The following is a 21,391-nucleotide window of genomic DNA, read 5'->3' on the forward strand; positions in this document are numbered from 1 at the left end:
TCTGACTGATTCAATTATCTTAAAAGAGAATTAAAAACACGTCAAATTAATTTAAGGCCCCAACTATAGGCTTCCACTCTATATTTTAACTAATTATTATTGTGACATGAGGAGAAAACAAATCAGTTGTGTTGTTGTTGTTCTGTGTTTCTACCTCTAGGGGGCGCCATCACGGTCAACTCTGTTCAACCTTCTCTCATCGATGGTCGATTCCTTTAAGACTCCCAAAAGTACTAATACCACACTTATATATTATAAAGAGTAATACTTCAGTAAAGTACTAATACCACACTTATATATTATAAAGAGTAATACTTCAGTAAAGTACTAATACCACACTTATATATTATAAAGAGTAATACTTCAGTAAAGTACTAATACCACACTTATATATTATAAAGAGTAATACTTCAGGAAAAGTACTAATACCACCAAGGAGGACCCGGAAACTGGAGCACACCAAGGAGGACCAGGAACCTGGATTACACGTAGGAGGACCAGGAAACTGGATCACACCAAGGAGGACCAGGAACCTGGATTACACGTAGGAGGACCCGGAAACTGGAGCACACCAAGGAGGACCAGGAAACTGGATCACACCAAGGAGGACCAGGAAACTGGATCACACCAAGGAGGACCAGGAACCTGGATTACACGTAGGAGGACCAGGAAACTGGATCACACCAAGGAGGACCAGGAAACTGGATCACACCAAGGAGGACCAGGAACCTGGATTACACGTAGAAGGACCAGGAACCTGGATCACACCAAGGAGGACCAGGAAACTGGATCACACCAAGGAGGACCAGGAACCTGGATTACACGTAGGAGGACCAGGAACCTGGATTACACGTAGGAGGACCAGGAAACTGGATCACACCAAGGAGGACCAGGAAACTGGATCACACCAAGGAGGACCAGGAACCTGGATTACACGTAGGAGGACCAGGAAACTGGATCACACCAAGGAGGACCAGGAAACTGGATCACACCAAGGAGGACCAGGAACCTGGATTACACGTAGAAGGACCAGGAACCTGGATCACACCAAGGAGGACCAGGAAACTGGATCACACCAAGGAGGACCAGGAACCTGGATTACACGTAGGAGGACCAGGAACCTGGATTACACGTAGGAGGACCAAGAAACTGGATCACACCAAGGAGGACCAGGAAACTGGATCACACCAAGGAGGACCAGGAACCTGGATTACACGTAGAAGGACCAGGAACCTGGATCACACCAAGGAGGACCAGGAACCTGGATTACACGTAGGAGGACCAAGAAACTGGATCACACCAAGGAGGACCAGGAAACTGGATCACACCAAGGAGGACCAGGAACCTGGATTACACGTAGGAGGACCAGGAACCTGGATCACACCAAGGAGGACCAGGAACCTGGATTACACGTAGGAGGACCAAGAAACTGGATCACACCAAGGAGGACCAGGAAACTGGATCACACCAAGGAGGACCAGGAACCTGGATTACACGTAGGAGGACCAGGAACCTGGATCACACCAAGGAGGACCAGGAACCTGGATTACACGTAGGAGGACCAGGAAACTGGATCACACCAAGGAGGACCAGGAAACTGGATCACAACAAGGAGGACCAGGAAACTGGAGCACACCAAGGAGGACCAGGAACCTGGATTACACGTAGGAGGACCAGGAAACTGGATCACACCAAGGAGGACCAGGAACCTGGATTACACGTAGGAGGACCAGGAACCTGGATAACACCAATGAGGACCAGGAACCTGGATTACACGTAGGAGGACCAGGAACCTGGATCACACAGAGGAGGACCAACCAAGGAGGACCAGGAACCTGGATCACACCAATGAGGACCAACCAAGGAGGACCAGGAACCTGGATCACACAGAGGAATGGCAGAAATCGAGCAGAAGACTGTATTTTGAAACTGAAGACTTTAGGACTACGTTTTGCCGGTCAATAAAACTACAAACATGGTGGGAGCCACAGACGGACGGCCACGTGCAGACGTTACGCTTCAGTAGAAACCGATGGCCATCTCATGGCCATCTAATCCCATAATCCTCTCACTCTCACCCCCCTCATGGGATTAGAGGCTCCCCCGCCACACGGCCACCTGATGGCTACTTCCTCTTCCAGCTAATTGGACACAATAATCACAACCGGGGAGGTCAGAACCACCACATCGTTAGCGTGTTGTTAACTCCTCCCCTTCCTGTCCGTCAGACCGGCTGGTCATCGGAGACTCTTTTAGCTCGTTAGTCGGTTAATGAATCCGTCTGGTTGATCTGTACACGCAGCAGACATTACCCACAATGCAACTCCATTGCCGACAATTACTCTGGAGAGTCAAATGTGTTATGCTAGTAGCAGCTAATCATAGGTGGGCTATGAGACAATGGGCCCCGGACCTCTCCGGCGTTGGGGCCTCTTTGTGTTGTTGCTTTGTGTCTCCTTGTAGTCATGTGTGTCTCTTTGTAGTTCTTGTGTGTCTCTTTGTAGTTCTTTTGTGTCTCTTTGTAGTAATTTGTGTTTCTTTGTAGTCATTTGTGTCTCTTTTGGTCAATTTGTTTTCTTTGTAGTTATTTGGTGTCTCCTAGCTATGGTTTTGTGTCTCCTTGTAGTTGTTTGGTGTCTCCGTGTAGTTGTTGTCTCCTTGTAGTTGTTTGGTGTCTCCTATCAGTAGTTTTGTGGCTCCTAGTGGTGGTTTTGTGTCTCCTTGTAGTTGTTTGGTTCTCTTTAAGGACAGAAAAGTGAAACATCGATGACGACCACCTCCTCACTTCCTGATGTGGACCACCTCCTCACTTCCTGATGTGGACCACCTCCTCACTTCCTGATGTGGACCACCTCCTCACTTCCTGATGACGACCACCTCCTCACTTCCTAATGACGACCACCTCCTCACTTCCTGATGTGGACCACCTCCTCACTTCCTAATGACGACCACCTCCTCACTTCCTGATGACGACCACCTCCTCACTTCCTAATGACGACCACCTCCTCACTTCCTAATGACGACCACCTCCTCACTTCCTAATGACGACCACCTCCTCACTTCCTAATGACGACCACCTCCTCACTTCCTGATGACGACCACCTCCCCACTTCCTGATGACGACCACCTCCTCACTTCCTGATAACGACCACCTCCTTACTCCCTGTTGACGACCACCTCCTCACTTCCTGTCTTCACGTGAACAACCCGTCACCTGCTGTCCGTCTTAGTCTTCCTCCCACAGAGCTAATCCCGCCCACGCACGCCCAAACAGATCCTCACCACCACAACACCATCTGCCTAAGCTGAGCCGGTCAGAGCAGCGAGGCTTCAAACTGGGAGGAGGCTGCTGGGATTACTGGTGTGGAGGAGCTGTTGTCTTCAAGCTGAAACTGAAACATCTCCAGGAGATGAAGTTGTGAATAAGTAAATAAAGTAAATACTGCCCGACGTCTCTAAAGGGTGCATCTCCAAGGCTTTTCATATTTTAGCCGTGCATCTATATGCATAACGAGAGTTAAGAGAGAAGATGCAACCAACCTTATCGTCATTAACGTGAAATTATTGCACCATTTTCATTTTGCAAAACACAAAAATAATTCAGCAATTTTATTTAATACAAATTCACGCTGAAATCGCAGAAAACTTTATTTAAAAACTCAACCTGCAGCTGTTCCAGAATTTAGGACTTAATGTCACATGATAAAACTACTAATGGAACCGAGGACAGGAAGTTGGGCTCCAGAGGACAGGAAGTGGGGCTCCAGAGGGCAGGATGTGGGGCTCCAGAGGACAGGAAGTGGGGCTCCAGAGGACAGGATGTGGGGCTCCAGAGGACAGGATGTGGGGCTCCAGAGGACAGGATGTGGGGCTCCAGAGGCCAGGAAGTGGGGCTCCAGAGGACAGGATGTGGGGCTCCAAAGAACAGGAAGTTGGGCTCCAGAGGACAGGACGTTGGGCTCCAGAGGACAGGATGTGGGGCTGCAGAGGACAGGATGTGGGGCTGCAAAGAACAGGAAGTTGGGCTCCAGAGGACAGGATGTGGGGCTGCAGAGAACAGGATGTGGGGCTCCAAAGAACAGGAAGTTGGGCTCCAGAGGACAGGACGTTGGGCTCCAGAGGACAGGATGTGGGGCTGCAGAGGACAGGATGTGGGGCTTCAAAGAACAGGAAGTTGGGCTCCAGAGGACAGGATGTGGGGCTTGATTTAATGTTTGTCTGTCCTTCATTGAAAGTGTAAAGATGTTTTATTAAAGCTATTTATGTTAAAGACTAAAGTGTAAATGTGTTTTATTAAAGCTCTTTATGTTAAAGACTAAAGTGTAAATGTGTTTTATTAAAGCTCTTTATGTTAAAGACTAAAGTGTAAATGTGTTTTATTAAAGCTCTTAATGTTAAAGACTAAAGTGTAAATGTGTTTTATTAAAGCTCTTTATGTTAAAGACTAAACGTGTAAATGATTCACACATCTAAACAATAAAAGCGTGATAATGAAGACACTCTCAACCTTTTGAAAGTCTCCCAGGCCCTCCAGCCGGACAGCGTTGGTTGCCATGGAGACCCTGTGGAGCGAGGGGGCTTGTGGGTAACTGTTGTTGCTCTGAAGTGGGTGGCGACCAGTGTGAAGGAGGCCCTAACTGTATCTACCTCTGCACGTTTAAAGCTGCACACGTAAACGTATTCATTTCCTTTATAACTAAAGAAAAGCCGGCTGCATCTCCGGCCTCGAGACCCCGAAGCCTCGCCGTCTGTTTCTGTGCATCAGAGCCGATGAAGCAGAGGAAGTAGGAATCATTAGAGGAAGCAGGACTTGTCACGTCAGGTGCTTTCGCCTGGAGTTGCAGACGGCTGATCTGAGGCCTGAGACCATGAATAAGTCATTAGGTCCTCAAGCGTGGAGATGAAGTGAACAGATGGAGGCGAGAGGCGGAGTGAGGAAGAGGAAGAGGAAGAGGAAGTCTCCTGCAGCTTCGTCCCCAACACAAATGCTTTGACCCAATGCGGTTGATTTTACTTTCACACATTTTTGTATCCTCAATGTCACTAATTTATGTGCAAAATAATAATGTTCAGTTCTAATAACATTCGTGCACATATTAATTAATGCACCACGTTGGTCCCGATTCTGTTCTGTCAAATTCAAATTAAACTAAAATGTAACACTGGAAGAACGATCCTCTTATTGCTAAGAAACAGCATTTTACTTTTGAATAACTAAATAAATTGTAAACTTTAAGTTTCATTAATGCAGATATCAGATTATTAATCACATCCGTGTAAAAAGTTGTTTTCTAGAGTTAGTTTTTCTCGTCGTATTTGCATTCCGGCCGCATGTGAAGTAAATTCCTGGCGTCTCTTCCCAGAACCGACCCGGCTGCCAAGCGGCCGCTCGGTTATTCTGATGCAAAGCCGACGGCGAGGGTCCATTCAGAGGGGAGTTCTTTTCAGATCCTCGGTTCCCATTCAGCGGCGTGAATAGACTTCAGGGTCCCGTTCCACGGACAACATTTACCTCTTTATTCGCACCGCCTGCTCCTTGTGCTCCCAGGAGGCGTCTGCATTCCAGACTCTAACTAATCGGATTAATGTGCACGTAATAAAACATCATCGAACAGAATCTCACGTTGCAGATATGAGGCTTTCTGCAGGAAAATGTTCATAAAATCAGTTAATTAATGTTTATGTTATAACACAAGATTATAACATATAACATCACTTATTACTTATTGTTTACTACACACACAATAAAACCCTTCCAGGGAATGAAAAGTACATTATGACAACTTTCCCCACAGTTCTCAACCACATCTGTGGGTCTTCCACTGAGATGGAGAGAGGTACGTGATGACTGAATTGTGGAGTTAAATGTCTCTGCTTCAGCCTCTTCTTCATGGGGAATAAATGACAACTTCAGCCAGTGTGAGCTGGTGAGTAGAGCTCATAAGAGTAGAGCTCATGAGAGTAGAGCTCATGAGAGAAGAGCTCATGAGAGTAGAGCTCATGAGAGTAGAGCTCATGAGAGTAGGGCTCATGAGAGTAGAGCTCATGAGAGAAGAGCTCATGAGAGTAGAGCTCATGAGAGTAGAGCTCATGAGAGAAGAGCTCATGAGAGAAGAGCTCATGAGAATAGAGCTCATGAGAGAAGAGCTCATGAGAGAAGAGCTCATGAGAGTAGAGCTCATGAGAGTAGAGCTCATGAGAGAAGAGCTCATGAGAGTAGAGCTCATGAGAGAAGAGCTCATGAGAGAAGAGCTCATGAGAGTAGAGCTCATGAGAGTAGAGCTCATGAGAGAAGAGCTCATGAGAGTAGAGCTCATGAGAGTAGAGCTCATGAGAGAAGAGCTCATAAGAGTAGAGCTCATGAGAGTAGAGCTCATGAGAATAGAGCTCATGAGAGAAGAGCTCATGAGAGTAGAGCTCATGAGAATAGAGCTCATGAGAGAAGAGCTCATGAGAGTAGAGCTCATGAGAGAAGAGCTCATGAGAGTAGAGCTCATGAGAATAGAGCTCATGAGAGAAGAGCTCATGAGAGTAGAGCTTGTGAGAGTAGAGCTCATGAGAGTAGAGCTTGTGAGAGTAGAGCTCATGAGAGAAGAGCTCATGAGAGTAGAGCTCATGAGAGAAGAGCTCATAAGAGTAGAGCTCATGAGAGAAGAGCTCATAAGAGTAGAGCTCATAAGAGTAGAGCTCATGCGAGAAGAGCTCATGAGAGTAGAGCTCATGAGAGAAGAGCTCATGAGAGTAGAGCTTGTGAGAGTAGAGCTTGTGAGAGTAGAGCTCATGAGAGTAGAGCTTGTGAGAGTAGAGCTGCTTCATTGTGTTCATTTGCGTCAGTATTTTCTTTATTGATCGTGGAACAATAAGCAAACAAAACGTCAGCTTCCTTTGATGTTGTCTGTGTTTCCTCTCAATTTAAACCTCCATCCACGAGGAGAAGAAGAGATGGAAGGACAGTTTGACCTTTAAAGGGACGGAGAGCCAGAGGATCCAAAATGGTGGCAGCTGTTGTAGTTGCACCACTTACAGCTGTGTGGCTTAACCTCTAATAACACTGTGATGTGTATTAATAATATAAATATGCAGAGTAATAACACATACATGCAGTAAAGTGTTCCATCCCTGAGGACACGTGGAGGAGTACAGTGCATGGACAGAGTGTGTGTGTGTGTGTGTGTGTGTGTGTGTGAGTGTGTGTGACCACGCCCCCTCCCAGTGACGCCACACGCCATCAGAGCCCTCCTCCTCCAGTCCTCCGGCAGACCGGAGCAGAGACCGCCGTGAAGCGGCGTGTGCGCGCGTCTGTCCCGGTAACGAAGGTGCCGGGCTGAGGATCGATAATCGTATCGGAACCTTTTATTACTTATTCATCTTTTAGTTTACCTTGAAGTCAAAAAGAGACGCGGAGGACAACCATCAGCTCCTCGGGAGGTCAGTTCACCGTCTACGGCTCTTTATTATCTTTTAAACCACCAATCTGATCATTTATTGATCTAATTGATCAGAAACGTGTGTGGCACGTGATCAAAAGAGAAAGATCTGTTGTCTTGTGTTTCTACAAGGTGTGTTTATTATCACATTTATTGAGACTTTTAAAGTATGTTCTGATATTTACTGGTTTATTGTGGTCCAGGTTTATGGTTATTTACTGCTGTATTTATATTCTTAAAGTATCCTTATAATATTAATAATAGGTTTAAATTAAATAAGCCTTTCTGCTACTTTTTAAAATATTAATCTGTTGTATTAATAACATAAAAATATGCACAGAAACATTGAGCATGAGAGGAGGAAAAAAAGTTTTGACAAATAGCGCTATATTGTCACCGCCTCAGGCCTGCCAATCAGGTCATCTGATAAGCTGAAAATCCCCCCCCCCCCCCCCCCCCCCCTTACTCTATCAGCAGCCTCGGGTTTGAAACACACACTCCTCTTCACCTCTCCTGCCTCCTCTTCCTTCTTCCTTTCCCTTGTTCATAATCCTTCCTCCTCTACTCTTCCTCTTCTCTCCCTTTATGTCTCTCTCCTCCCTTTTCTGTGTCCTCCTCATGTCCCTTTGTCTCCTCCTTTTGTGTGGTTTTCTTCTTCTGTTAACGAACACACACACACACACACACGCACACACACACACGCACACACACACACACACACACACACACACAGACACACCCACACACTCCACAGACACACCACACACACACACACACGCACACGCTCACACACACACACACACACACACACTCACGCACACACGCACACACTCCACAGACACACTACACACACACACACCACATACACACACACACACGCACACACACACACACACACTCCACAGACACACCACATACACACACACACACGCACACACACACACACACACTCCACAGACACACCACACACACACACACCACACACACACATACACACACACACGCACACACACGCACACACTCCACAGACACACCACACACACACAGACACACATACACACACTCCACAGACACACCACACACACCACATACACACACACACTTGCTTGATGTATAGGCTAGAATCCGCTCTGTCCTTCACACACTCTGTATTGATATAGAACTCATTAACAAATTACATCTCCCCCCCCCCCCCCCCCCTCTTGCTCCCCCCTCCCCCAACAATCAATTTCACACTGAATTACTTCTAAATGTCTTTTAAAGCAGCCGCGTCCTCATTTCATTCACTTATTTGGCAGAACAGTGTGGAGAGGAGCTTCCCTCACATTGAATATGTGGTCAGTGTTCATTAATATGGTGAAGTCTCCTCTGGTGAAGGCGTTCCTCCTCTCCACGCATAAGAAACACAATAGTAACAACAACAATTGAAACACAATAGAAACAACAATAGAAAACTTCTTTAGTTCAAGTCTTCAGATGTTAGCAGAAAATAAAATATTATCCTTGTTATATAATAAACACTATTAGTTTAAAACATAATAAACCCTTTTCATAAATACTGATCACATCTTCTGTCACGGAGGTCAATTACAGCGTTCAAAGCATTAATGACCACTTGCTTCCTCTTTCATGCGCTTGAGGCACTAAAACGGTGTTCGGCTCATTTGCTGCAGAGATTGTGATGTTTTTTAAAATGTTTTTATGGATGATGAATGGCGCCTCGGCCTCATGCCAAGCCCAGGATTCATTCTTCAAGATTTGTTTGAAAGACGCATTTAAAACTCCTTTCTTTTTATCATCACGCCCAAATGCATGCTGGGATGCACCGTTGCAAGGCTGCAGGGGCATGCAACCCGACTCAAGTGGACCTTGTGTTCCTGAGTCCCCGAGATCTGACCCCATGGGGTCCAGACCTCGTTGAGGGTCACGTGATCTCATTCATTCATACCCAGACATCTTTCACATCCCCGTGGAGGTCTACCTCTGCTTCTAGATGTGTAGAACAAGCTAACACGCCTCTAAAGTGCAGGAGACTTCCAGCCCCTCGGCCCCCTCCTTTGATCCTGGATTAAACCGCCTGTTTGAGCGCCTTCTCAGGACTTCAACAAGTCTGAATGCTGCGTTAAGTTCTCCTGCCGTAATCTGTTTATGATGAACAGCTGCGACGGAGAAGCGATAAGGTTAATAAAGCGACTTTCATCCGGGGATTAGGACCGCCGACTCTCGGCTAATGAAACTTTCGACTGAAATGAGTTAATAAATGCACCGTGCAGCCCATGCAGAGCCCTGCAGCAGCGTGCCGAGACCTCCGGAGAGCTTCTCTTCCATGCAGCGCCTCCTCTCCCTCTGGAACTGAAATTCATCTGCCGACAACCAATAAAACCAGTAAAATCATTTCCCCCAAACGCCGTCTTTAGTTCTGCTGTCACTCCCTAAAATAGAAAGAAACATCCGCGTAAAAGAAGTCACGTTGTTTTCACTTTTTGTAATCAGCAGGGGTCGTTTTGAGGAATGTCAAAACCTCCTCCCCCCTGTATCCATCAGGGCCCCTCCCCCCCTTGTATCTGTCAGGGCCCCCTCACCTCCTCCCTGTTGTATCTGTCAGCCCCCCCCCCCTCCCCATCTTGTATCTGTCAGGGCCCCCTCACCTCCTCCCTGTTCTATATGTCAGCCCCCCCCCCCCCCCCCCCCCTTGTATCTGTCAGTGCCCCCCCACCTCCTATTTGCCAGCCTCCCCTTGCCTCCTATTTGCCAGCCCCTCCCTCCTTATTGCTTATCGATTTCTCTCCCTCCTGTTCAGATCTTTGCAGTGTTCTTGTGTTCTGCTGCTGCAGCTCTGACCTTCGTAGCCTTTAGCACCGCTAGCCGCCCCGGACCCCTGACGCGCTTTGCTTGGTTCCCCGTCCAGGTGAAAAGCTGCCGATGAGCGAGCTGCGTTTCCATGGCGGCCCACCGCATCATCAGAGTGACGAGCAACAACCACATCCTCCCGCGCTGCAAGTCCGAGGGGACGCTCATCGACCTCAGCGAAGGGGTCACGGGAGCCAGTCTCACCGATGTCAAAGGTCGGCGGTTCACTGTGTTTGGTTCACCGATTAGTCAAAGTTCACTCTATACCTCTACAACCCGGGGCTGTAATTTGGTGCTTTGGGTCATTTCTAATTCAGTCGTATGTTTTTCGTTCTCCGGCTCTTCCTCTTCACTGGTTGCACTTCATTACAGCTATGTTTACATGCTCCATATACGCTAATGATGCAAACTAAAAATAGACAATTATGCAATGAATTATGCAGTTCATCTGGGTCTGAACATTTAGTCGTTGCTTTCAGAATGTTTAAAGGTTATTTTGGAGGCTATTTGGTCTGCCTTCCCTTTATTGTGAAGTTCTAATGCAGAAGCACTTGTATGTCTGATCTGTACCATCACCTCACTGCTTCAACTGACCCATTACATCTGTGTTATAACGTCTGATTATGAGACCAGCGCTGTTAACAGCAGTAATCAGCCATTGAGTGATTACCGTAAGTGCACTTATCTGAAATAGTGAACGACCAGTTACAAAACCACTTTTGCAATCAGCGGCAGAGGAGCATGACTAACAGTTTCAAGAGATTCTCTGACATCTTTTTCCTTTTTCAGTGCCTTCACCGAGTGCCTTGAGGCTGGACACGTCAGCCTCCTATGGAGCCGCGCAGGAAGTGGTTGCCATAAAGGATTATTGCCCCAGCAGCTTCACCACGCTGAAGTTCGCCAAAGGCGATCGCCTCTATGTGTTGGACACGTCGGGAGGAGAGTGGTGGTACGCCCACAACAACACGGAGATGGGCTACATCCCAGCCGCCTATGTCCAGCCACTCAACTTCAGGAACTCCTCGCTTAGCGACAGTGGGATGATTTACAGTCTCGGGGAAGGATATGAGGATGGGTCGAAGGAGTTTGGAGGTTTGGGGGAGTGGACAGGGATGACCCTGAAGCCCTCATCAATTTACAACAACTTCTCTGTGAACCCCTTTATGCGTCCATTAGATCAAAACTGCAAAGATTTGAGTGTGAGGAACTCAGCAGACCTCATTCTGTTTGATGCATTGGCATCTCCATCGTCTTGCTCAAACTTGAACCCCAGCACAACCATGACTAATGGATTCAGCAGCTGCCACATTAACAATACCACCCCAACGAGCCCAAACCGAGAGGTTGCACCCAACCTCCATAGGGATAACCTGTTTTTCAGGAGTAAACGTTCCCATAGTCTCTCAGAACTGTCGGTACTGCAGGCGCAGTCGAATACAACGTTACCTTCTTCAGGGTTCTTCACAGGCCTTAAGGCTCCTTCACCGGAGCAGTTTCAGAGTAGGGAGGACTTCAGGACTGCGTGGTTGAACCACAGAAAGATGGCCAGGTCTTGCCATGACCTTGACTCCCTGGGCCAGAGTCCTGGATGGGGCCAAACGCAGCCGGTGGAGACCAACATCGTATGCAGGTTGGACAGTAACGGAGGCGTCGTTCAGCTCCCGGACACCCAAATCAGCATCCACATCCCCGAGGGCCACGTCAGTCAAGGAGACAACCAGCAGATCTCCATGAAAGCCTTACTAGACCCTCCTCTGGAGCTCAACGGGGACCACTGCTCCACTGTCAGCCCCGTGTTGGAGATCAAGCTGAGCAACATGGAGACCAAGTCCTTCATCACGTTGGAGATGAATGTGTTGGTGGCTGTCAAGAAGGACAGTTGTCACACCGCGGAGGTGCTTTGTGTTCGAAGTGACTGCAGAGAAGGGCCTTACACGCCCATCCCTAATGCTTACCTCTACAATGATACAATCCAGGTGCAGCTGGATAGTCTAGAGCCCTGTATGTATGTGGCTGTCGTGGTTAAGTCTCAGTACATCATCCACAATACCACCGTTTGGGACCATGTGCAGAGGAAAGTAACTCTGGGTGTCTATGGGCCCAAGCACATCCACCCTTCCTTCAAGACCGTTGTGGCCCTGTTTGGGCACGGCTGCGCCCCGAATAACTTGTTGGTTAACGAGGTGGGCCGACAGGCCAGCTCCAGCCCGCCGGTGACCCTGCAGCTGTGGGGGAAGCACCAGTTTGCGCTGGGGTACCCTCAGGACCTCCAGGTGGGTTTGTACTCCAACATGTCCAACTACCAAGTGAGGGCGAACGAGGGTGCGGGGGTGATTCGGGGATTTCAGGTCAAACTGGGGAAAGTCAGCCGGCTCCTGTACATGATCACATCGCACAACCCCGACAGCATCTCAGACTTCACTCTCAGGGTCCAAGTCAAGGACGCCCTGGACTGCATCCTCACCCAGTTCTGCGTCCAAACGCCGCCACCGCCGCCAACGACCGGAGCGAGGATGACGGGCCAGAGGAGGTTCCTGAAAAAGAAAGAGGTGGATAAGATCGTCCTCTCACCGCTGGCCGTCACTTCCAAATACCCAAAGTTTCAGGATCGGGGCATCACCAACCTTAAATTCGGCAAGTTGATCAAAACGGTGATGAGGCAGCACAAGAGCACTTATCTGTTGGAGTACAAGAAGGGGGATGTTATCGCTTTGCTCAGCGAGGAGAGAATCAAACTGCGAGGTCAGCTGCGGACCAAAGAGTGGTACATTGGATACTATCAGGGGAGGCTGGGCCTCGTCCACGCCAAGAACGTTTTAGTTCTGGGGAAGGTCAAGCCCATTTATTGGTGTGGGCCGGACCTCACGACCACGATGCTGCTGGAGCAGATCCTGAAGCCGTGCAAATTTCTCACGTACATCTACGCGACAGTGAGGACGGTTTTAATGGAGAACGTGGGCAACTGGAGGGCGTTCGCCGACGCCCTGGGGAACGGGAATTTGCCGCTGAATTACTTTTGCCGGACCGAGCTGGACAACGAGCCGGAGAAGGTGGCGTCGGTTCTGGAGAAACTCAAAGAGGAGTGTACTAACATGGAGAACAAGGAGAGGAAGTCCTTCCAGAGGGAACTCATGATGGTGAGGCAGATCATGTTTTTATTTCTCATCTCTCAGACAAACCAGTCCGGTTGGGTTGTTGGGTTGTTATCAGTGGGATGGAAATCTGTCAAAGAATGCGATGCTGCCCAAATAGGGTCTACATTTCAGGTCTATGTCAAGTTCTTAGAGCCTAAAGATGATGTCTTCAGATTGCTTCTTTTAGCTGACCAACAGTCCAAACCCCTAATGTACTGAATTTGATGATGAAGAACAGAGAAAAGAAGCAAATTCTCACATTTTAGAAGCTGAGAACAGACAGTCGAGCATTTCCGTAACACTACTGCAAAAGCTATTGTGTTCAAAAGATGTACAATGCATCCCTCTGATGGTTACGGCAGCATTAATTAAGCTTAAGTAATTTCCTGTTTGAACTTCAGCCCGTGTGGAGTGTGAAGGGGAAGCGTTTGGGTCCTTATGCTCAGTCACACGGGTGGTAACCACCTCACAGCGCGACAGCCAGCCCATGAACAATGAAGGGAGGTCTGGTGGAGAAACTCCTCTCAAAGGTCGCATAGGAATAAAACTTAACATCTGCAGTTTGAGAAAACAACTCGATGTATTTTACCCTACTGGGAGCAAAAATAGTCCTGAGACATTTCACCAGAAGCCATTATTCAAAAAGTACTTTTTATGTGGGCCGAGCTGACGAAGCGTGCAGCATGCTCAGAGCAGCTGGTGGTGAAGTGCATCGCTAAATGGGACTTTGACCCGAGTTGTTCAGGTAAAGGAGTTTTAACTTTGCACGGTTATCCAGAGAAACCTGCAAATAACTTTCTCTGTTTGGCTGCACGTCATGTGACCCCGCCCATAATCTCTCAAGGTCTCAAGCAAAGGAGGGATGCTTTTATGTTTCATGAAAGGCTTTTATTCTGGCGGGTATACCTTCAACTCCAGCCCCCCAAGGCTTTTAAATGTACTGTGTGCACAAAGAGCGCCTTGACTTTCTTATCTCTGATCCAGGCTCCATCCTCTGATTCCTCTGACCGCCTTTCTTTGTATATTCACTGGAAAATGAAACCCACACACACTCAGATGTCCTTTAATGAAATCCAGCAATTTCCCTCTGAAGTCGGAGACACTTTCATCCTCAAGGACGGATAGAAATGTGTTCCGTTGATGGAAAGGTTTGTCCACGAGTGTTAGACCTGGTTTGCCTTTTATTTCTGATATGATGCGTCTGGCGTTGACTGAATCAAATTTAAAGTTAAAACCAGCAGCAGAAAGAGACTTTCTGTGTTTCTGCAACGGAAGAAAAGTTGAGGCTTAAATGCAAACAATGATTTCACAAAAACACATTTGATGATAAGTCGATATTGTTTTATAGTTTCGGCTTTTCTCGTCTGTGGATTTGCTTTTCTTCGTCTTTAGTGACACTCAATTCATATCTTCATGTTCTGGACAAAGAAAGCACTTAACTTGGGTTATTGGAAATCTCTTTTTCTGACATATGGAGCTCAACTGATGAGGTGCTTAGGTTATTCTTGTCCACCTTCTGCAGCGCTATTCATCATCTTCTTATCTTCAGCTGTGGTTAAGACACAAGAGCCTTTATGTCATTTATTCAAATGACTTTATTAAAGACATATTGTAATGTGACCCTGGAAAAGAGATTAGACCTATTTTTATGATTGCCCAAGGGTTTTAAAATTATTTTATTATCAGTTTTACCTTAAAAAGATCAGGTCGCCTTCAGGTGATATTCTCTTGGATATGTTTGTGCACGCGCATCTAAAACATGTTCCGTGCTGAATCCTCCTCAAAGGGAGAAAAGGCCTTTCTTATGTAACTGTTACTCAATGAAACATTCCTACGTTGAGGATCCTCGATTAGCAAACAAGGCATTCATTCTCTTCATAATGAGGCTTTTATTCCTTCAAGACGGCTCTTTTTAGGACCAAAATACACACAAAGCGGTGAAAAGGTCCCAATAAAAGTGTTGTATTGTCCTGTGTTAGCTTTACTCTCCTGGGTGAACATCCTGTGTTAGCTTTACTCTCCTGGGTGAACATCCTGTGTTAGCTTTACTCTCCTGGGTGAACATCCTGTGTTAGCTTTACTCTCCTGGGTGAACATCCTGTGTTAGCTTTACTCTCCTGGGTGAACATCCTGTGTTAGTTTAACTCTCCTGGGTGAACATCCTGTGTGAACATCCTGTGTTAGTTTAACTCTCCTGGGTGAACATCCTGTGTGAACATCCTGTGTTAGTTTAACTCTCCTGGGTGAACATCCTGTGTTAGCTTTACTCTCCTGGGTGAACATCCTGTGTTAGCTTTACTCTCCTGGGTGAACATCCTGTGTTAGCTTTACTCTCCTGGGTGAACATCCTGTGTTAGCTTTACTCTCCTGGGTGAACATCCTGTGTTAGCTTTACTCTCCTGGGTGAACATCCTGTGTTAGCTTTACTCTCCTGGGTGAACATCCTGTGTTTGTTTAACTCTCCTGGGTGAAAGTCCTGTAGAGAGCAACAAGAAGAGCCATAACCTTCTGTTGAGGGCCTTGCTTCAGTCCTCACATGAAGCTCAGAGGAGCAGCGCTCTGATGAAATGTGAGCGTGCGTTGGTCCAATCGAAGCATCCGACACCCGGCACCTCATCACGCCGGGGTTCGGGTTACCGAGGACCAACCGGCACCTCATCACGCCGGGGTTCGGGTTACCGAGGACCAACGAGAGAGTCCGGAATGCCGGGAGGGCGTCGTTGAATTATTGATCCGCCAGGGAGTCGGTAATCAAACCTGAGGCCAAACGGTTCTGTAGAACCTTGAGAAGACGGTCCGTCGTGAGGTTCTATTGTACGGTTTGTAACACGCGCGTGTTACCGCGGGTGGTATCCCCCTAGCACAGAGACACTAGAGACAGGAACTTGTTAGTGGTTTTTATTAATTCAAGACGGATGCGGTCTCCGTCGTGCTTTCCGCTGATCTGCTCTCGTGGACAGCAGCGCAGGTCCGGCGTTCTGCCGAATCCCCTCCCCCGCTCCTTTGTCCACCTGCACCCTTATAATGGGGAGCAATCATCGTTAGACCCAGGTGAGGCCGTTAGGTACCGTTCCCTGAGCGTACTCCCCCACTCCCCTCTGCAGATGAGCTTAACCACACCCAGCCACCACACGGTTAAAGGTGGAAAACACCAGGAGAACGTGTGACGTGAGGAATGTAAAGGACTCCAGCTGACCTTTGACCTGGTGCACTTTAATGACAGTTTTAATGCTTTAAAACCCTCCAGACCTTTATTTTGAAGTACAAACTCCTTCCTGTACGAACGGCTATATATATATATATATATATATATATATATATATATATATATATATATATATATATATGTGAGAAGTGGTCGTAGGAGGAGTCGCCCCCTGCTGGTCGGTAGAGAGATCACAAGGTTCAACGCCCTTCTGATTGTGTGTGTGTGTGTGTGTGTGTGTGTGTGTGTGTGTGTGACTTCCTCAGAGTGCATTTGAGAAATCTCTGACAGGATTTCTATAAAAGCACTGAACCTGAAGTACATATTTTTGTATATATTTATATATATTTATATATATTTGTATATATGTATATATTTGTATATAGTTCCATTAAACAGACGAGTTATAACAACTGTGAAATGTTGTTTCTATATTTATAAAGAGGAACTATATAAACCCTCATGCTTCATCTATTCAAACGTCCTTTATATTTATAACCCCGTCCCCTCCCCCCGTCCCCCCGTCCCCCCGTCCCCCTTCAGGCGCTGCTGAAGATGGACTGCCAGGGTCTGGTGGCCCGGCTGGTCCTGGACTTCATCCTGCTGACCACGGCGGTGGAGGTGGCGTTCAGGTGGAGGGAGCTGGCTGAGAAGCTGGCCCGCGTGTCCAGACAGCAGATGGAGGCCTACGAGGCTCCGCACCGCGACAAGAATGGCCTGCTGGACCATGAGGTGAGACACCTGAGACCCCTGACACCCCTGAGTCCCCTGAGACCCCTGACACCCCTGAGACACCTTACACTCCTGAGTCCCCTGAGACCCCTGAGACCCCTAAGACACCTTACACCCCTGAGTCCCCTGACACCCCTGAGTCCCCTGAGACCCCTGACACCCCTGAGACACCTTACACTCCTGAGTCCCCTGAGACCCCTGAGACCCCTAAGACACCTTACACCCCTGAGTCCCCTGACACCCCTGAGTCCCCTGAGACCCCTGACACCCCTGAGACACCTTACACTCCTGAGTCCCCTGAGACCCCTGAGACCCCTAAGACACCATACACCCCTGAGTCCCCTGACACCCCTGAGTCCCCTGAGACCCCTGACACCCCTGAGACACCTTACACTCCTGAGTCCCCTGAGACCCCTGAGACCCCTAAGACACCTTACACCCCTGAGTCCCCTGACACCCCTGAGTCCCCTGAGACCCCTGACACCCCTGAGACACCTTACACTCCTGAGTCCCCTGAGACCCCTGAGACCCCTGAGAGCCCTGAGACACCTTACACCCCTGAGTCCCCTGAGACCCCTGAGACACCTGAGACATCTTACACCCCTGAGTCCCCTGAGACCCCTGAGATACCTTGGACCCATGAGACACCTTACACCCCTGAGTCCCCTGAGACCCCTGAGACCCCTGAGACACCTTACACCCCTGAGTCCCCTGAGACCCCTGAGACACCTTACACCCCTGAGTCCCCTGAGACCCCTGAGACCCCTGAGACACCTTACACCCCTGAGTCCCCTGAGACCCCTGAGACACCTTACACCCCTGAGTCCCCTGAGACCCCTGAGACACCTGAGACATCTTATACCCCTGAGTCCCCTGAAACCCCTGAGACACCTTAGACCCCTGAGACCCCTGAGACCCCTGACACCCCTGAGTCCCCTGAGACCCCTGAGACCCCTGAGACCCCTGAGACACCTTACACCCCTGAGTCCCCTGAGACCCCTGAGACCTCTGAGACCCCTGACACCCCTGAGACCCCTGAGACCCCTGACACCCGGCGTCTGTCCTCAGGACCAGGAGAAGGTTCTAACTTCCTGTTCTTTCTCTCTTTGACCCCTTCAGTCCATGTGGAAGCCGGCCTACGACTTCCTCCTGACGTGGGCCGCCCACGTCGGGGACAGCTACCGGGACGTGATCCAGGAGCTCCACCTGGGCCTGGACAAGATGAGGAACCCCATCACCAAGAGGTGGAAGCACCTGACCGGCACGCTGATCCTCGTCAACTGCCTGGACCCTCTGCGCGGCGCCGCCTTCTGCCCCACCGGGTACGGGGACTTCGCCGTGTGAGCGACCTTTGACCGTCTAAAGGTCAAAGGTCAGATGCTCAGACTTGCACGTCTTCAATCGCCGGATGTAGAAACGTCCACGTGGACCTGGAGGATCCGCCTCGTGTGTGTCTTCTTTAATTACAGACGAATATATACACATCTTTAATTACAGACGTATTTAAATGTCTTTAATTAAAGACATTTAAATGCGCCTTTCATACGTCTGTTTATGGACTTCTATTTTTATACCTGCAGAACAATCAACAGTGTTATTCTTTCTTTTTGAGTGCATTTCCATCATGTTTATGAAATCTCACATTTATTATAAGAGCATCTGCATTTTCCAAATTTAAAGACTGTTGCACAAACAAATGTTTTCATCCAAGATGATGAAGATGCATAACAATAAAGTGCAGCATAAATATAATAAATCTTCTCGTGGTACATTTTACTGGAAGATTATTATTAAATTAAAGGCAAAAAAATGACTTGAAACTGGGAAAAAATGTCACCTTTTGGTTAAATGTATCAATCAGCTGTGATGCTTTTATTGTTTCATTTATTGTTTCTTTTATTTTTTCATTTATTTTTTCTTTTATTGTTTTATTGTTTCATTTTGTTATTGTTTAATTGTTTCTATTATTGTTTATTTTATTTTTTTATGGTTTCATTTGTTATTGTTTCATTTATTGTCTCATTGTTTCTTTTATTGTGTTTGTTGCTGTTTGGTTTCAATATGTTTCGAGTTTATATATTTATATACGTTCTGTTTCTGTTCAGGAGGTTTTAATAAAACAGAACATTGAAAATGTGATTTTCATCAACGTATGTTTGGATATTAAAACACTTTAATATGGAAATAATCTAGACTTTGTGTCAGTTATATTCCTTCTACTCCTTCTATTCTTTCTATTCCTTCTATTCCTTCTATTCTTTCTATTCTTTCTACTCCTTCTATTCTTTCTATTCTTTCTACTCCTTCTATTCTTTCTATTCTTTCTATTCCTTCTATTCTTTCTATTCCTTCTATTCTTTCTACTCCTTATATTCTTTCTATTCCTTCTATTCTTTCTATTCCTTCTATTCTTTCTACTCCTTCTATTCTTTCTATTCCTTCTACTCCTTCTATTCCTTCTATTCCTTCTATTCCTTCTATTCTTTCTATTCCTTCTATTCTTTCTATTCTTTCTACTCCTTCTATTCTTTCTATTCCTTATATTCCTTCTATTCCTTCTATTCTTTCTATTCCTTCTACTCCTTCTATTCCTTCTATTCTTTCTATTCCTTATATTCCTTCTACTCCTTCTATTCTTTCTATTCCTTCTACTCCTTCTATTCCTTCTATTCTTTCTATTCCTTCTATTCCTTCTATTCCTTCTATTCCTTCTATTCCTTCTATTCTTTCTATTCCTTCTATTCCTTCTACTCCTTCTATTCTTTCTATTCCTTCTACTCCTTCTATTCCTTCTACTCCTTCTATTCCTTCTATTCCTTCTATTCTTCTATTCCTTCTATTCCTTCTATTCCTTCTATTCTTTCTATTCCTTCTATTCCTTCTATTCCTTCTATTCTTTCTATTCCTTCTATTCTTCTACTCCTTCTATTCTTTCTATTCCTTCTATTCCTTCTATTCCTTCTATTCTTTCTATTCCTTCTATTCTTTCTATTCCTTCTATTCTTTCTATTCCTTCTATTCCTTCTATTCCTTCTATTCCTTCTATTCCTTCTATTCTTTCTATTCCTTCTATTCCTTCTACTCCTTCTATTCTTTCTATTCCTTCTACTCCTTCTATTCTTTCTATTCCTTCTACTCCTTCTATTCTTTCTATTCCTTCTACTCCTTCTATTCCTTCTATTCCTTCTATTCCTTCTATTCTTTCTATTCCTTCTATTCCTTCTATTCTTTCTATTCCTTCTATTCCTTCTATTCCTTCTATTCTTTCTATTCCTTCTATTCTTTCTACTCCTTCTATTCTTTCTACTCCTTCTATTCCTTCTATTCCTTCTATTCCTTCTATTCTTTCTACTCCTTCTATTCTTTCTATTCTTTCTATTCCTTCTATTCCTTCTATTCCTTCTACTCCTTCTATTCCTTCTATTCCTTCTATTCTTTCTATTCCTTCTATTCCTTCTATTCCTTCTATTCTTTCTATTCCTTCTATTCCTTCTACTCCTTCTATTCCTTCTACTCCTTCTATTCCTTCTATTCCTTCTATTCTTTCTATTCCTTCTATTCCTTCTATTCCTTCTATTCCTTCTATTCCTTCTACTCCTTCTATTCCTTCTACTCCTTCTATTCTTTCTATTCCTTCTATTCCTTCTATTCCTTCTATTCCTTCTATTCCTTCTATTCCTTCTATTCCTTCTACTCCTTCTATTCTTCTATTCCTTCTATTCCTTCTATTCCTTTCTATTCCTTCTATTCCTTCTATTCTTTCTATTCCTTCTATTCCTTCTATTCCTTCTATTCCTTCTATTCCTTCTATTCTTTCTATTCCTTCTACTCCTTCTATTCCTTCTACTCCTTCTATTCCTTCTATTCCTTCTATTCCTTCTACTCCTTCTATTCTTTCTATTCCTTCTACTCCTTCTATTCTTTCTATTCCTTCTATTCCTTCTATTCCTTCTATTCCTTCTATTCCTTCTATTCCTTCTATTCCTTCTATTCCTTCTATTCCTTCTATTCCTTCTATTCTTTCTATTCCTTCTATTCCTTCT

The 21,391-nt window shown here is 46.3% G+C and overlaps 1 protein-coding gene across 1 annotated transcript; it reads left to right on the forward strand.

The window, feature by feature from the left end:
* The first annotated feature begins 7,257 nt into the window (after positions 1-7,257).
* LOC117741654 (SH3 domain-binding protein 4-A-like) lies at positions 7,258-19,525 on the forward strand. The gene is made up of 5 exons (XM_034548818.1): positions 7,258-7,428; positions 10,336-10,492; positions 11,067-13,414; positions 17,160-17,348; positions 18,468-19,525. The coding sequence occupies exons 2-5, from the start codon at positions 10,369-10,371 to the stop codon at positions 18,690-18,692; spliced, it is 2,886 nt and encodes a 961-aa protein (XP_034404709.1). The 5' UTR covers positions 7,258-7,428; positions 10,336-10,368; the 3' UTR covers positions 18,693-19,525.
* The last annotated feature ends 1,866 nt before the right edge of the window (positions 19,526-21,391 follow it).

This window comes from Cyclopterus lumpus, chromosome 2 (genome assembly GCF_009769545.1).
Source record: "Cyclopterus lumpus isolate fCycLum1 chromosome 2, fCycLum1.pri, whole genome shotgun sequence".
In the NCBI taxonomy this organism is placed as follows: Eukaryota; Metazoa; Chordata; class Actinopteri; order Perciformes; family Cyclopteridae; genus Cyclopterus; species Cyclopterus lumpus.

Bases quoted from the DNA above. Each gene is read 5' to 3' on its own strand.
- LOC117741654 (XM_034548818.1), top strand. From the start codon at position 10,369: ATGGCGGCCCACCGCATCATCAGAGTGACGAGCAACAACCACATCCTC. The intron at 10,493-11,066 runs GTCGGCGGTTCA...TTCCTTTTTCAG, and splicing joins CAGTCTCACCGATGTCAAAG to TGCCTTCACCGAGTGCCTTG. The intron at 13,415-17,159 runs GTGAGGCAGATC...GTCCCCCTTCAG, and splicing joins TCCAGAGGGAACTCATGATG to GCGCTGCTGAAGATGGACTG.